The 16,857-nt window shown below is 46.3% G+C and overlaps 1 protein-coding gene across 1 annotated transcript in view; it reads right to left on the reverse strand.

Moving 5' to 3' along the window:
- The window catches only part of LOC8034938 (G/T mismatch-specific thymine DNA glycosylase), an 81,122-nt gene that overhangs the window by 13,947 nt on the left and 50,318 nt on the right, over positions 1 to 16,857 (reverse strand). The window contains exons 4-8 of the mRNA XM_029968748.4: positions 15,769 to 16,253; positions 11,058 to 11,226; positions 7,508 to 7,577; positions 4,936 to 5,068; positions 1,155 to 1,237 (exon numbers count right to left, since the gene is read on the reverse strand). Coding sequence (XP_029824608.2) covers positions 1,155 to 1,237; positions 4,936 to 5,068; positions 7,508 to 7,577; positions 11,058 to 11,226; positions 15,769 to 16,253 — 940 coding nt within the window. The remainder of the gene's footprint in view (positions 1 to 1,154; positions 1,238 to 4,935; positions 5,069 to 7,507; positions 7,578 to 11,057; positions 11,227 to 15,768; positions 16,254 to 16,857) is intronic.

Here is a 16,857-nt window from a genome sequence, read left to right on the forward strand (position 1 = left end):
TACGGACGACCCGGAGCTGACAGACGCTCCCGTTGAAAAGCCCCTGAACGGCTCCTCAATGTGTCCGCCATGCAGACTCTTGTTGCGATTTTACTCTGCCTCAAGTGCCACGGAAAACTACTGAGCTTGCAGGAAGTTGACATCAACGTTTAGTTTGTTGTTAGCTGCTCGACTTGCGGAGACATCGTCGCGACACCGCACTCACCATCAATCGGCAAGTTTCGAGAGAACGAACTCGCGGTACGTCTAGGCGTCGTTGGAAGAGACTGTGGCATCAGTTTCACAAAGCTCACGAATCTCTTCGGGGGCCTCAAAGCAACTGCCCTCCTCATGCTCATGTAGTTGAAGGTGCCACCAATATGACTCGGGTAAATTTCAAGTTTCTGGCACCGTCCGAAAATAAAAAAAAAAACAAGTTGAAACTTCAAACGCATTTTTCTCAGTTTCACTTTTTGGCAGGAATTCTTGTTTTAGGAAAGCTATCATTTTATCTAGGTTGCACTGTGGGTATTGTTCTTCACATTAAAGCAAAAAGTTTGCCACCAGCTAATTTTATTTTTCTACGATAGACTTCCTAATGAAGTGTCTTTTTTCTGAAGTGCGAGAACCGTAGCATGCTGTAAAGTTGACCAATAATGCTAAAACTTTGCAGATTATCCTTCCTCATAGTGCTGAAATAACCCTCAAAATTTGAACCAAATTGGGTGAAGGGTTCAAAAGTTGACCCTCCCAGGCCATATCCCCCCTTAAGGAACACCTCTCTCCAAATGAAATCTAGTAATGCCTATCTGTAAAGTGTAAAGGCACGATCGAAACTATAAAGACCTCCACACAAATTGACATATCATCAGTCTAATGGAGCCATTCTCAAACTTGCGACTGATTATGTCCGTGTGCATTGAAACCTCTCAAAATCTCTTACGACGAGAGAACACACTGATGCCACCTGTCGGCTAGCCAATAAAACTCGACTGTCCCACATTTTTTCTCTTTTCTTCGTGCATCATTCTTTCTTGGTATAAAAAGTTTTGTCAATGTTTTAAGACATTAGGTTTGGGGATCAAAGGCAGTTTGTATGGCAGTTTGTACATTTTGCTATTAGCATGAGAATGCAGTGCCACGGAGAAAGTGGAAGGAGAGAGGCAGCAACCCACCTTTCCCATTAAACACTGCTATGCGTGGCTGAAATATTTTTAGCTTGTCCATCAGGATCTCTGCCCCTTCCTTGATCTCTTTCCTGTAAAGGAGAAAGACAGAGGAGTGAGGGTCGATCAGAAAAAAGGCAACTGCGCCGGTGGTTATTTACGACGCACACTCATTGACGACACAACAATAAAGCCTGTACGGAGCGCATGTATGACCTTGTGCTCCGCATAAGCCTCTATGCAGTATGTACCGTATTTACTCGAGTAATAGCCGCACTGTTTATGAAGAAAACCTGAGGGTTCGCTTTTCCACGGAGCACGCAGATTGTCAATCACCGCGTTCAACAGCATGACTTCAGCTCTGTACAGGTCAGGGATAACGTTTTCGTGCAAAGATACCATCTGTAAAGATAGCATTTGTATGGAGAATTATGTTCTCAATCTGGTCATTTCCTATGTTATTCATGCGCATTGCAATGACTGGCTGTATATGTGTTCTGTGGGAAAGTGGACGCAAGGGCCTTGTTCATAAATAGTGCGGCTATTACTCGAGTAAATACGGTGCAGGGTGGCCCTCCAAACAATGATTTTTTTCACTACAAAAATAAACCTATGCGTCGCCAAATGATCACTCTACGCCCAAATTTTGAGCTAGTAGTCCTATCTAGATGCCAAGGTTCCAGAACTAACCGTTATTTAAATAAAGCATTACAAGTGACTTTCTGAAATTTTCGATGGGGAAATGGCAGCCAACGGAGCCTTTGAATACTAATAGCTAAACGGTGCCAGTCATCGAGAATGGGAACCATTTTCCCATGAAAATTTTCAGAAAATCCCTTTTACCTTTTGAACGAGACAACGGTTGGTTCTGAAACTTTGGCATCTGGTTCGAACTACTAGCGCTACACTTGGGCGGAAAATGAGCCTTTGGCGATGCATAGTTTACGGTTGCGATAAAAAATACTGCAAATTTGTTTTTACGGGGACATGCTGTATTTGATGATGTCAGATAAATCCTTGTAACGCTTGCCTTCGGTATGCTCAAAACAGCTCATGACAGTAAGGTGGACATAATAATATCAATAAAAAAAGCCTGTAGGTGTTTATGGTTGGTTACAATTATAGGCCGACCCCTATCCTTAAAGGGATACTTCAACGAAAGTTGAAATATTCCCGTCGTGTTCAAAAATAGGTTGAATATGATCCACAATATCTATAAATGACAATCGCACGTTTGTATTTTGATCCTGGTGGCTGTATTTTTCGTTATAAACGGCCCACTCTGGCAAGCGCTCGGAGGAGGCCCAGCTTAGAGCACGTGACATCCAACGCAATCGTGACGTAGGTCGTCTCAAGACGAGCAAAGCTACGGCGGGGCTGACGTCGAGAGGATGGCCTAGTCGTTCCAGCCACCGAAGCGGCTGCTTTTGTACGAATTTTGAATGACAGGTTAATCTTCTATAATCTTCTAGGGGGACAATAGCGACTTCTGCGACACACAAAAGGGATTCTCGGGAAGAGGGGAGTTCCTCCTTCCCCCCTTCTCTCGTCGTGGCCGGAGATGAGACAACCTCCGTCACTAGCTGCCAAGGTTGCTAGACGGGCATTACAAGCGAGACGTTAGCGACATCCACCAGGTGCTCTTTGCTAATCGTTTAATTCGTTTTAAAATTCCTTCTCATGACTTTTTTAACAAGATATTGGTATGTTCCATGTGATACTGCTTTTTTGAACACATATAGACCAAAAAATGAGCGCCGAAATTTCGTTGTAGTATCCCTTTAAATGATAGTACTGCAAAGAAATGTCTACCTATATCTGAATTAATATGGTGGTTCTATATAGCTGTGAAAGTCTAGGTGACATAAAGTGTTGTGCAAGAGTTGTTTGCCCCCTAATACAGTAGGCTTGTGACAATTTAAGCCAGCGTTGGTGGCGTGATGGAAAAATACTGGTTGGTCGATAGGGTCATGACATCACAGTCACATGACCTCACATGGGAATTTCAGACAACCCACAACGCTTACATGAAACATGACGCCACTCGTTGAATGAAAGTGATGTCACACATGACATCACTTACATGACATGTAATGCGAATAAAAGGTCGCCATATCTCTCAAATGATTTCACTTTATGAATTAATTCACTTAACACAAAAAAATATTTGAAGAAGTTTAAGCGGGATTCAAACCTACGACCCCTCAGTTGCGAACCAGAGATGCTATTGACTATACTTCGTCTCAGCTTCGGTCTGAGCGCGGCCGATGTTATGAGCCGAAGGGCCAATCAAACAGCGCAAAAAGCGCAGCGTCATGGCGTGCTCTCTGTGCCTGATAGGACTATCCGGCGGAGGCGCACGCAAAGAGACACGGCGATTATCGGCTGGTCCTATCAATTGCAGAGAGCATGCCATGACGTTGTGCCTGTTTCGCTGTTTGATTGGCCCTTCAACTCATAACTTCGGTTGCGCTCCGACCGAAGCTGAAACGAAGTATAGGCCACGCAATGCATGCTTGAACGGTGAATGAGAAGGCGATGCGAACGGGGCTCGATAACACTATTGCGTTCTACTCTTAAAGGCAAAGCTTAAGCGTCCTACAAGTTCTAATAAGCCGTTTAATTCGAATGGCACTTTCATGCAATTCACACTTTTTATTCTTGCGGCTCTCTAGCGCGCTTCTTTCCGAGCACTGGTGCACTGCGAAAAGGTAATACCCGCGAACCTCGCTTCCGTGGGTGTTGCTTCTCCACACTGCACCGGTGCTCGGTAAGAAACACGCTCAATGGGGCTGATAGTCCACAAGTCCACAATAGACAACCTTTTTACTGGATGAAAAAACTTAATTTTGTTTTGAGGTGTCATGTGCTGCCTAAACAGTCCATGAGAGACAACATTTTTGAGGGATAAGTAAACTTGTTTGAAACATTTCACCAATGTCTCATCCGTGGCACGCCTGCTTATGATTAGTATGCCTGTGTAGAGGAAATCACCAAATATTCGCTTTGCATTTGAAGCCATCCACATAACAAATCATAATTTCATCTTGCATCATATATCAATGAATTTCTGGTTATTCAAAGTTCTGATAATTCAAACAAAATTTGTGGCTTTTCTTGGAGTTTGAATTAATAAAAGTCTTCCATATGTGCCTTTTCGACAGTGTTATTGGTCATAATAGTTTACTCCGTAACTTCGCATCGCAGTCCCCTGTAAAACGTGTCAATGTGGTTCTATTGTAGTTTCACACTGCTATGGTCACAAAAGTGAAAGTTCATAAGCTGCCCCGTTGGGCTACAGCTAAGAATGTATCACTCTTAATAGAGGTTTTTAGAAATGTTAAAGCTGCATATCTTGTGTAAGAACTAAAGCTAAGAACCAGCCATGCACGCAACATTTGTTTATGCACAAAACCATGTTCAGAGTCATGCGACGTACAAGACTACAATCATGTCTATAAACTATATGATATTGTATCCCATCCAACCACACTTTTATGTGGTAACTTTTCCCCTGCGTAATTACTGCACCCCCAAAAAATAACTTCAGTTGTCAGAAAAAACATATCCGAGATAATCGTCCCCTTTCAAAGTCCCTATCAAGCAACAGTGGCAGTCACCATATTTAAGTCGTCTCTCCCAGCACGTATCACAAGGCTGGACACATGCAGACAAAATTGTAACGCAACACTTTCGGCCTGGATGAATAGCGATTCCCAAACTATGAAACTCTCATACTCAGGAACAAGTAGGTGCAGGTTTGAGGGGAGAGAACAGCTGAGGGACCCACCTTGAGAGGTCAGCACTGCTTCTAGTTGTCCGTGCAACAATGTTGGTGAAGCCGATGCCGTACTGGATCAATTTGAAGTCATCCACTGCTGTCATAGGCTCGGGAATGAGACCAGCCAGGAAGAGGCATCGCCCTGGGCACACCAACATGGCAACTGTCTTGGCACTCGTGCAAACCAACATAGCCACCTCAAGAACAATCTATTCGTTTCACAAGTTGTGTGCGGTGCTGGCAAGGGTATTCCCGTGAAAGCAAAGCTGTAAAAGATGCATTTCTCGAACCTCAAGTTTCGCTGCCGCTACAGACACCTTTGCATAGAGCCGGGTGCCAGCATAACGCATCTTTTTGAATAATGATGCAAGTCCTCTTGGAGGCAGACGATTGGTTCTGCAGCTCCCTTAATGCAGCTATTTATGGCTTGTAATGGCACGCACAATAATGACCAGGTGTTTGTCGTGCCTTTATGGCCATGTTATTAAGAGGCTACACAACTTTTACTTTCGAAAAATCGTCACTCATACCTTGGGAGATTTTTTTAGAGCGCAGCTCTTAGGCGCCTGTTTCTGGGTTTTGCAGCGACGACGACGACGACGCCATGCGGGAAAATTGATATCATCTGACCTCAACACCAATTCGATACCCCGCTAAATTTAGCGGGGAAAAAGACGTCACATGACTTGGTATCACGCCACCTATGAACCAATTCAGTTCTCCGCTAGGTTTAGCGGGTAAATTGACATCACATGACCTCAATACCAATTTAAATTCCCCGCTAAATTTAGTAGAAAAATCTATGTCACGTGACCTCAACACCAATTCAGTTTCCCCGCTAGTGGGGAGAATGACGTCACATGACTTGGTGCCACATTACCCATGAACAAATTCAGTTTCTCCGCTAGATTTAGCGGGAAAATTGACGTCACATGCGAAAGAGGAGAATGGGGAGGAGGAGTAGGGGAGAGGAGGAGGGGAGACGAGGAGTGGGAAAGGAGGAGGAGCAGAGGAGGGGAGGTGGAGAGGGTGCAGAGGAGGAGGAGGGGCATAGCCTCCCCCGTGTACCCTTCCCTCCTCCTCAAAAGCTGCGCCCTAATTTCACATTACAGAGATTTGTAAATGTCTCAATTTTTGTGTTAACTCTCCCACACACGCGGTTTAAACTCAAATCAATACATAGCTACTAGCATCCATAACACTCAGAACGATTTAAAAAAACTACAAGATGTTCACAATCCCCTGTAACACCGAATTAGAGCGCAGCTCTAGAGGAGGAGGAGGGGAAGGTACAAAGAGGAGGGCATGCCCCTCCTCCTCATCCCCTGCCATCTAGCAGGAAATTTTCGCTCAATTTCGCGCTATATTTAGAGGGAAATTTTTCCGCTGAATTTAGCGGGAAATTTTTCCGCTGAAATTAGCGGAGAATTTTTTCCTCTAAATTTAGTGGGGAATTTTTTCCGCTAAGTTTAGCGGGGAAATTTTTCCGCTAAACAGCGTGAACCTTTTTCTGCTAAGCAGGAAATTTTTCCCGCTAAATATAGCGGGGAATTTTTTCCGCTAAATTTAGTGGGGACATTTTTCCACCAAATTTAGCGGGGAAATTTTTAAACCAAATTTAGCAGAGAATTTTTTCCGCTAAATTTAGCGGGGAAATTTTCTTGCTAAATTTTGCGGGGAATTTTTTCTGCTAAATTTAGCGGGAAAATATTCCCGCTCAATTTAGTGGAAAAGTTTTTCCGCTGAATTTACCCATAATGCAACGCGTGGGGACGTCACTCGTGACCCTCGTGACATTACGTGTGATGTCATTATGTGAAACGTCCCGTAATGCACTGCACGGTTACACCGACGGCGGCGCCGCTCAAGCCGGAAACGGGCACCTAAGAGCTCCGTTCTAAAAGATTATACAAGCTTGATCACGCTGCCGAAGCCTGGTAAGCAGAGAATGTTTGATATGCCTCCCAGGGAAGAACAGAAGGGCATCTGAATGGCAGTGTCTAACAAAGATCCACTCTTATTTCTAACACACGCCGTGAGATAGCGCAGCAGGACAGCAAAGGCCACAAAATGCATGACCGCATGCCCCATGAATGACTTCACCTTTGCGTGCACCAACCCACGACTCTGGATAGCTCAGTCACTGTAAAGCACTTGGCTCGTGATCTCTAGGTGGGAAGTTCAAATCCTGCCGGTGGACTGAAGTAATTTTATATGGTCCCCTATGGTGTCATTAGAGCTAAAAGGGACCCATTAGAGCTGGCCGTCACAGCCAAATGTTGCAGGACTCCGTGGAAATCGGCTGATAAAACACATTCTGCCTTAAAATTACCATAAAACTTGAGAAAAAGTTGCACAAGCCACCCTCACACAAGTGACAGTAGTACCATAAAGTCTGTGAATCGTACTGAAGCATGTGCACCGTTGCAATCCGTGCCTATGAAAGAATAGTTAAGTACCCTGTGACCATGCCATTACAGTGGAACCCGTCACAAGCAAGATTCAGGACTGGTATCTTTTGAACACTGACTTGAAAGCACACAATGAAAATCACTTGGAAAAGGCTGCTGTGCAGACTTACAAAAATGATTTCCAGGTCCTGCGTAGTGATGGCCCTTGAATGCTGCAAAAAGGCCAGGGTTGATGCCAATCTGCAAATGAGAGAGCAAACAAAGTCACCCATTTACCGCCACCCTAGCAAAGAGTGGCAGCGACTTGAATCAACCGTGCCTTCAAATCACAATGTTTTGTCAGCTGTAGAAGAGTAGTAAGCTGGGCGAGTTGGTAAACGTTGAACATAGTTGAAAAAGTTTTAAAAAAAAGTGCGCCTGTCTGTGTTCTGTGTTCCTTCCTCGTTTGTCCTCGTCTCTTTGTGCGCGATTTTTAACTATGTTCAACTATGTTTTGCCAGCTACTACTGTCAAGCGCCTGGAAAATTTTCTAACTTCATGAGTTGTTTTCAAGTCCTCTTAACAATATGAATCAGACTCCTGATTCAGCACGGTAGAAAATAGGTGTGAACTCATTATTACACACACCAGTACATTATATTGGTACAAATCTAATGGGTCTCTTTTATGAAGCGATCTTCAGCAGAACGCCTTCCTCACAGACACGTCACCTTGTCACCTGTATGTGATGTCCAAGCATGAGAAAGGCATGCTTGGCACACGTGTGAACAGTGTTAGTTCAAAGTTTGTCTAGTATGCCCATCCTATACAACCTAGAGCCCTAGAAGGTAAGGCCAGCGCATTACATCATTGTTAATGAATCATCCGAGGCTTGACCACGCATATGGCAAGGCTTCAGACACGTGCATTTTCCTGCCGTGTCATCTCGCATTGGCATCGTGCTTGTTCCGAGACACTGCCAATGCATTAATTTATTACAGGGCAAATCCGCTTCATTTTTGGTTTTGAAAAAACAATGCAGTCCTCTTCAGTATCGCCTAGGAAGACCACACGTGAAATCTTACGACGCAGTTCTGTCTAAATGTTTCTTAAACGGTCCGGCGAACTTTGCAACTCGCAAGCTGCCGAAATCGGCTGACTTGAGCGGGCGAATTCAGGCGCAACCAACAGCGCAGTCAAGGCTATGGCGTGGGCGGAGCCAACATTGAGCTAAACGCCATCTACATGGCCCCCTTTTGCTTGTTTTCACTTCTCCGGGCGAGCGTAGCGCATGACGTCAGCAACGTTGCCTCTCGGCGCTCAGCAGTGTCCACGCGATTGGCGTAACGCGCCTGCGCAGCGCGTGTCTTGAGAGCCGTCCGGCCGCCCGCCGTGGTCCCGCCGTTACCGCCGTCTTCCGCGTCACAACCGCCATCGTCGTCTCACCGATTGTGATTCTTATCTCTCGGAGTTTCGTCCACACTACGGATACCACGTGCGCGCACACTTACGCCGCAGTTGTGCAGACGTCGTCGAGTGCCATAGACACCAAAACGTGGCGAAGAGTGCGGTGCAGACGACACTCGCGCCTGCCACACGCTCGCCCCAATCCCGCCCGTCGTTGGGCTGCGGATCACGTGACATCTCGTACCACGTGATGGCCATGTACTTGGCGACCCGGGGCCAATGTTGCCGGGCGGAGCCGAAGTTTCGGTTTCGATTCCCGCTCGTGTTTAAAATCAGATTTAAAAATATATATCCCATTTTTCACGAAGCAAACGACGTAGTGTGTTTTACTAGGGCTTTTTAATTCGAAATCAATTATTATCCGGAAATCTTCGGAATTGAGCGGAGTTGCCCTTTAAGGACATGCTTACGGCGACGTGGAGACAGTCTAGGCAGTGGAGCATATGGAACGCATCCCGACTGGTGTTTTTACCACATCCTCATTCGTGGTTGTAGTGTTTTCAGTTGTTGTGGCGTGCTATCACGTAACGTGAGCAGATCGCGCAGTGAGGATAAGTCCTGTTCTAACCTCCGACCCATATGTACACGCGTCATCCTCCGCTCGAAGGGCCCGCCTGGTCCTGGGCCGCCGACATTCCTTTGTCTCAAGCATGGCACTGTGTAACCCCTCTCCCATCTCTAGCATGCCGTCCTAGGCTCTGCTTTTCTTAGCCTATGTGGCCCTCCTTTTGATGGTCATCCTTGGTCACTACATTTTGTCGACAAAGACAGGGGTCCCTTGATCTCAGCCTCATGACCTCGCACAAATGTCCTGCCATTGTCTGCCACGACCCCAGCGAGGGCACAGCAGCAAAGGCGAACACAGCAGACGCCTGCTCTCCTGCAGGGCGCTCTCCAGATTGACAGTCCACGGATGTTTCGGCTACTACGATTTAGGACGCCACAACGACAGCAACGCTTGCATTCGCCTGTCCTTGTTGCCGCAACTTCTACGACCGACTGCCATGATTGCGAGATCCGATTCCTGACACTTCCTGTGACACGGTATGTTGCCACTTTGGGATAACTTTCAATGCATGACCAGTATAGGGTTCTTGCACGAGACCATGATGCAACGCTATTTCCAGCTCGGAAATCTCGCCGGAACCCGCCGGAATTCATGTTGTCGGCATTCGTCGCTATCGTGCTATGTTTTGTGTGCTTTCGGGCTGTGTTTGCACTGTAGTTTGTCCGCCCACTCGAGGATCAAAATGGTCAGATTCGCCGTAATTATTTGATTAAGTGCTCTAGGCGTACAAGTCTGTGAGAAAATAAAGCTACAGCCAGCAGTATTGTTTTTCTTATTTTTTAAATTTTGGCAGTAATTAGGGATCAAGACGTGGCAATGCACAATCAATCGGTTCGCCTATGTAACAAATGGCTCCGACGGATACGCCGGCACAACCTCAACAGAAAAACTTCGTACCAACTAAAAGTTTATGAACTGCACTTCGTGTCAGGTGAGAAACCTCTTTGTGATTGACTAGGACAAGTCAAACGGACGAAATTACTCGTGCGGCAGCTCCAATCTTTGTCTGCATAGCCAGTCAAGAAGTTGGAGGACCGGCAACAGTGCTGACAAGTTCTGCACGATATCCCCCATGATTTCGCGTATAGGTAGTGGAACTAACTTTCTTGTCAGTCAAAACAAATTATTAGCAGACGACGCGTTGTTTGCCGTCCGATGGCACTCTAAGTGCATATTCAAGTGCCATCCGAGGTTGTTAAACACAAGTTACATTTATTCTGATCCGTGTTCCATCAGCTGTGCACCACCAATTTGTTTTATCATCAAATGCGAGCCAGGCAAACGCCATGTCTCTACGGCACTACTGCTGACGCAGCAAGATGCCAAATGACTCCAACATGGCGCCAAGGCACTGATGGCAGACGACAACGTTGGTTCCGCATTCAAGGCTAATCGGAAGTGACGTCAGGTGCAAGAAGCCTATAGGAAGCTAAACATACCAGCTGCGTTGATCCACGAGCAAAGATGTTCAAGAGGAGTGGTGCAGGCCATGTGCCTTCTAAGTGGTATCAGACTTGGGCCACAATGTTACGTACAAACTTGCTTCCGAACAGCCCGATTCAAAGGGAACAGCTACGATATCACTATCATCATCATTGTGCTATTTGGGACACATGGCAGCTGTAGACTCAGAAGGGCAGTCATTATCATCATCATCACGACCATGATAACGATGATGATGACGGTGAATGAGATGTGGCACTCACAATGACAATGTCCAGGTTGGGCACGAGATGGTCTGGCAGGGTGCGCTTGGCCACTTCCTCCTCGGGCATGCCCTCGAAGCGGTCAATCTTTTTGCGCTGCTTGAACGTGTCCGTCAGCTTCTCCTGCTTCAGGACGCGCCGACCCTCGGGGGTGTCCACATACTCCAACCTGATTGGACAGGAGAAACGGGAAGGGGCAAGCTACAGAGTCTCGCTAGAGCACAGGAACTGCATGGTATATTCCGTTTGCCCTTAAGCTAACAGTGCGGTGGAAGGTTCACACTTGTTAGACCAGTCATACGTCTAGCTTTCGCCACATGATGACGCTCCCACCTGTGAGGACGTGCAAACAGCAGGGTCAGATGATTAAAGGGAGGCGGTGCATTGGCCCGGCGAGTGCGTAGGTTCCACTGCATCGTCAGCTTCAAGGTGAATGGATTACATCACGAAAAGCCTCTCAGCAAAGCTTACACAAGTTGAGGCTAAAAATGGGAAACGGTCTAATCACGTTGGCAGCATCATGATCTGGCTTCCCGTGGTTGCCTGCACCTGGTTTGACTATAAAGTCAAACGCCTTTATAACGAACACCTCTACAATAAAAACGGCCGTTTATTGAAGTAAAATAAAGTCCCAGCCAACCTTCTATGTGTTCAATGTGTTTCTCCGACTATGTATTACAACAAACTCCTGTGTAACAAATATTTCTGTTTAACAAAGCAATTGTGTGGCCCCACAAAGCAAAAATAACCGGTCTTACTAATTTTCTAGGACAAAAGTAATTAATTTTACGTAAATTGCTGCTCCCAAGTGACATACAAAGAGAAAAAAAAATGTGGCGGCGGCAATGCTTGATGTTGCATCATCTCGTTTGGGCCCAAATAATGTTATTGTGAAACCTCATGTCAAGGTGGCGCAGCTTGACTACCCTGCTGCATAGAAAGCCTGTATGCAGTTATGCAGATTCATCTAGACATAAGGTCGCACAGTAACAAATTATTTAGACTCGAAAACGAGAATGCAAGGTGCGGCAACAAAGGAAGTGGCACGCGCCGCCTCCGCCGCGAGTGCCCGCTTGTGTGCGTTTTTGTTTGCTTTCATCTTGCTCACGCCGTTGGTTGAGTATGCAACACTCCGCTCCAAGACGAGTTTTTCTTTTCAACACTTCGTTCGGACATTGCACGCACTCGTTTTCTTATTTCAATGTATGTTAGCACATCTGAACGAAAGTATATAGCTGAGATGGCATAAAAAAGTCACAAATTTTTTTTATGCCGTCTCAGCACTTGTTCCACCGACGTGCCGATCTTCATCTGGATCCAAGATTCCCAATCTTGCTTGATTCGACTCCCAAATTGTTCTGCCTTGGAGCGATAATATGCGGCCGAGGAAATCTGATCCGCGAATCTACCTCCGATGCCAAAATCTAAACGAAATCATTACAGCCACACAGAATCACGCCCCCCCCCCTCTTTGTGCCAAACAGATATAAAAAAGGGCTCAGTCGGCTCAGTTGTGCATCTCTCCTCATCGTCGCTCCTCACTGTGCTGCCTGCTGCAGCTGTTGCACGCCGAGCATGTGGCTGATTCTGCCCTGCTGCTACAGTAGTGATGGTAGTACTGCCATGGCTGCCGCACCCTATGCACTGCTTCGACAGCCTCCCCCGAAATGACACGTGGCGGCCGCCACCCGATTAGGAAAAATGTTCAATTTACACAGTCGTTGAACGCCTCTCATTCGCTGCGTGGTCAGGGGTCGATAACGGGGGTTTAGTGATTGTCACAATTCATGTTTTGATAAGTCGGCTAAGTTTGTCGCGTGGAAGTTTGGACGGCAGGAAATTAGTCTGCATGCAGCAAAGGGTGCATATTCCCTTGACTGTAGGTGACAAACTTTGGCAGTGGTGGTAGTGGCGGTATGACTGCGTCAAGCAGTGGTGAATACACAAACGCGTGACAATACAAATTTCATTGAGAAAAAAAAAAAAAGGAGCGTTAATCAATCCCGAGACGTTTGAATTCTGCAATGCGAGCATTTGCCCCACATGCCCCAAGCTGCAACGAGCTAGCAGACTCGGCCACCGTTCCCCGTTTCGATAAGTCTATTGTCAACGTACAAAACCTTGTTTCTGATGTCGCTGATACTATATTTGGCGCTATACTGTTTTCTAAAACTCCTCCAAAGTCATGCAGGTACATCAATATGCGACAGCGCGAATTCAGTCTTGCATAATCAATTTTTCGTGCTCCACAACAAAACAAAGCTGCACTAAGAAAAATTTTGCCGGTCCTGCGCACTTCGTTATGAAGGCGGTTGACTGTACTGTCACGCTTGCTGCTAGTTATCACATCTAATTTTATTCAAAAATGTTTTTCCGATCATTCGGAAAACAAAACAGAACAGCACACAGGACAGCCTCACTAAGAGCAAGAACAATATAATTGGCTAATGAGAGCAAGTTAAACCTAGCTAGGTTTCAGTAGGGTTCTTCTAATAAGAGGAGCCCCTGACAAAGGGAAACCAATTTAAAGGGCCTCGAGAGGTTCCACCTAAAAAAGGTTCTACATATATTAGAAACTCCTTACAGTTGTAATGACTGATGTATTGATGCACAACAGGTCGATCCACACATGCAATCCTGGTACAGGCATCAGATTAAGGACTGACATGTTTCTAGCGATTACTTCTTTTCCGAGAAAACTGGCTGCCATATACTACACTGAGGATCTGCCTTCCCTGCCAAGCTATACTGCATTCACCTGGTGCCTGCTGAACTAACCTATAGCCTGCCCTTCCCCAACCTAGGTGTCCATGCCAGTATGCGCAGAGAGTGTGATCACAAGGTGCAAGGCACATGCTTGACTGGTCATGCTATTCACAAGAACATAGTTTTGAAGCCGTCTCAGCCTATACACCTTGCCACTGTAACTTGGCAGACGGCAAAGTCTATGGGCCCGGCGAGCCAATCACCTAGGGTGACCACCTTCCTGCCGGTGGAATGCGGGACACCCTGACCGGGGGGAGTAAGAGGAGGAGGGTATTTTCACGACTCAAAAAATAAGTATTAATTCACCAACGCGCACACCCCGAAATCCTGTGCTGTCCGAAGCGCATTATACACCTGAAAATTGTATGCGGCAATTAAGCTAAGTTTCACTCACAGTGATATACATTTGTTTATTTGTAATGGTAAATATTTTATTAAAAGTATCTAAGTTGAAAACATAAAGATTGACTGCACCAGACCTTAATGCATCAAAAGGAAATAAAAAACAGTCAATATTTTTTGGCTTATTGTTTCCTGTCGATACTTACTCTTATATTAACATGCTCCTACACAAAAATAAAACCTTATGTTGTTTTTTTGACCGTTGTGAGTTGCAGGCTTTTTGCCTTCTGCAGCCGTCTTCACTAAAAAAAAAAAGTTTTCCACAACAAACTTTTTGCATGATACAGTATGATTTGAAACTAATTACAATAGTTTATTTTTCAGCTTTTGGCGAGCAATTTTCGCTCGCAATATTTTGCCATCAAGGGGAGAGGCATAACAGCGCATGTGCGTCAGTCTCCTGCAAGAACGACGGTTGCTTCCCGCAGTGCTTGGCAAGAAAATGACATACCATTGAGATTCACACATTTATCAGCGACCTCCGCGGTTCCCCGTTGCCCGTTGTTCGGAAGCGCCATAATTTGCGCAGTGAATGTTACGACAATGTGAAATGCAGGACATTTTGAAGATTTTGGAATTTCTTGCGGGACGCGGGACACGAGCCCTCAATGCGGGACAGTCCCACAAGTCGCGGGACACGTGGTCACCCTACAATCACCGCGTTGACGGGAGACGTGTGGCTCCACTTTATCTCACTACTTGCGCGCAGTGTTGTCAAAGCCACGGGCAGGAGAGAGAGAAAATGCGTTTTGTATGAATTTTGAGCGGCAGGCAGAATAGCGACGTTTGGGACGCACAAAGGACTGTCCGGGCAAGAGGGGAGTTCTTCCTTCCCCTCTTCTCCAATTGCTTGGGTCACGCTCTGACCCTTGTAGCTTTCGTAAGGGCTGTCACGTGCTTTGCTTCCGTCGCTTTGACTGGCTCGAAGAGGCCGCAGCGTTCGCCCTTTGCCAAGTTACGGTGAAAAGGAATATAGTGATGAGTGGTGTATAGTGCAGCGAGCACTCGAGGCAGGAAAGGCTCCAATTTCATACGAAATTCTCTAAAAGTGTCTTAACCCACTTTATGTAGGCGTGTACCCCCCAAACAATGTACAGTGTTTCCTTCGTCACAAAAATAACCTATGCATCGCAAAATGCTCATTCCCCACCAAGACGTAGCTTTATAGGGGTTCAAACCAGATGCTAAAGTTTCAGAACAAACGGTTATCTCAATGAAAAGATAAAAGTGATTTTCCTGAAAATTCAATGGGAAAATGGGGCCATTTTTTTAGGTAACCGGCGCCATTCAACTCTATGTATTCCACAGGCTCGTCAGCCACCATTTTCTTATTGAAAATTTAAGAAAATCGCATATAACTTTTGAATAAGACGATGGTTAATTCTGAAATTTTGGTACCTGGTTCTGACTGCTGGTGCAACATTTGGGCGGAAAATGGGTGTTCGGAGGTGAATCGTATATTTTTGTAGTAAAAAAAAAAAAAAAATATGTGTTAGTTTTTGGGGGAGGCACCTTGTAGTCCTGAGGCAATCTGGCCACTTACCCTTGTGCGATGGGGTACTTCCGGGGCCGGCCCCTCTTGCGAATGACGGGCACCGGAGCCCCGGGCTCAAGTCCGAGGGAGGGGATGTCCGGGTCGTCTGCCTTGCTCTTCTTCTTGCGGCCCCGCTTTTTGGGGCCGGGTGGACTCGCCTCTCCCGCTTCCTCTTCCAGCTGGGAGAGGGGGTTGGACCCCATCCCGTAGTGGGCGCCATTTTCGGGGGACATCCCCATTAGGTAGTGGGACCCCACAGCGTGATGTGGCTGCCGCTGCTGTTCATGCTGCTGCTGGTGCTGCTGATGCTGTTGGTGATGTTGTTGATGTTGATGTTGCTGTTGTTGTTGTTGTTGTTGTTGTTGTTGATGTTGTTGCTGCTGATGATGCTGCTGCTGCTGCTGGAAGTAAGGCGAGCTCATGTATTCCGAGGCGGGGTGATGATGTGGGTGGTGGTGATTCTGCTGTTGCTGCTGCTGCTGCTGTGAATGTCCCTGCACACAGGAAGGACATGCCAAAAAGGTTCAGCTGGGGAGGATTTTTTGTTTTTCCTTGGAGAACATAGTTTTGGTTGGCAGAGCGAAAACGATGGCACACTGTACAGAACACCCTTTGCTACATTCACATTTTCACGATTACCGCACATTAAAGGCCAGTTCACATATGCATACAAGCAATGAAATAGCAAAAAGTCGCTGCTGTCAGCGCTCAATCAGCACTGACTTACCGCTGCACTGTGTGTGCGAACATGAAAAAGCCGGGTCTCACATAGCAGCACTCACGTGCAAAGTCAATGCTGTGCCTATAGTGCTCAGTTAGCCTTGCACTGTATGTGTGAACAGGCCTTAAAAAGCAACTACTACATACGCTGCACCGCTCCCTGATGTGTAAGGAGATCTGTACTGTTTTTATAAATGTACAGTGCCTGGAACTTCTCTGATTTATGTTTTTCGTGTATCATACCTTCTGTGCGTTGAACAGCCTGCAAAAAGGGCAGCAAATCATGTCGCAGGAAGGGTAAATCACTCAGTTACCATCCCCGTGGCTGGTTGGTGAAGCAATGGCATAGCGGACAGACAGCCAGGGTATCACCATTGC

The sequence above is a fragment of the Ixodes scapularis genome, unplaced genomic scaffold (genome assembly GCF_016920785.2).
Source record: "Ixodes scapularis isolate PalLabHiFi unplaced genomic scaffold, ASM1692078v2 PGA_scaffold8__174_contigs__length_109621045, whole genome shotgun sequence".
Taxonomy (NCBI): domain Eukaryota; kingdom Metazoa; phylum Arthropoda; class Arachnida; order Ixodida; family Ixodidae; genus Ixodes; species Ixodes scapularis.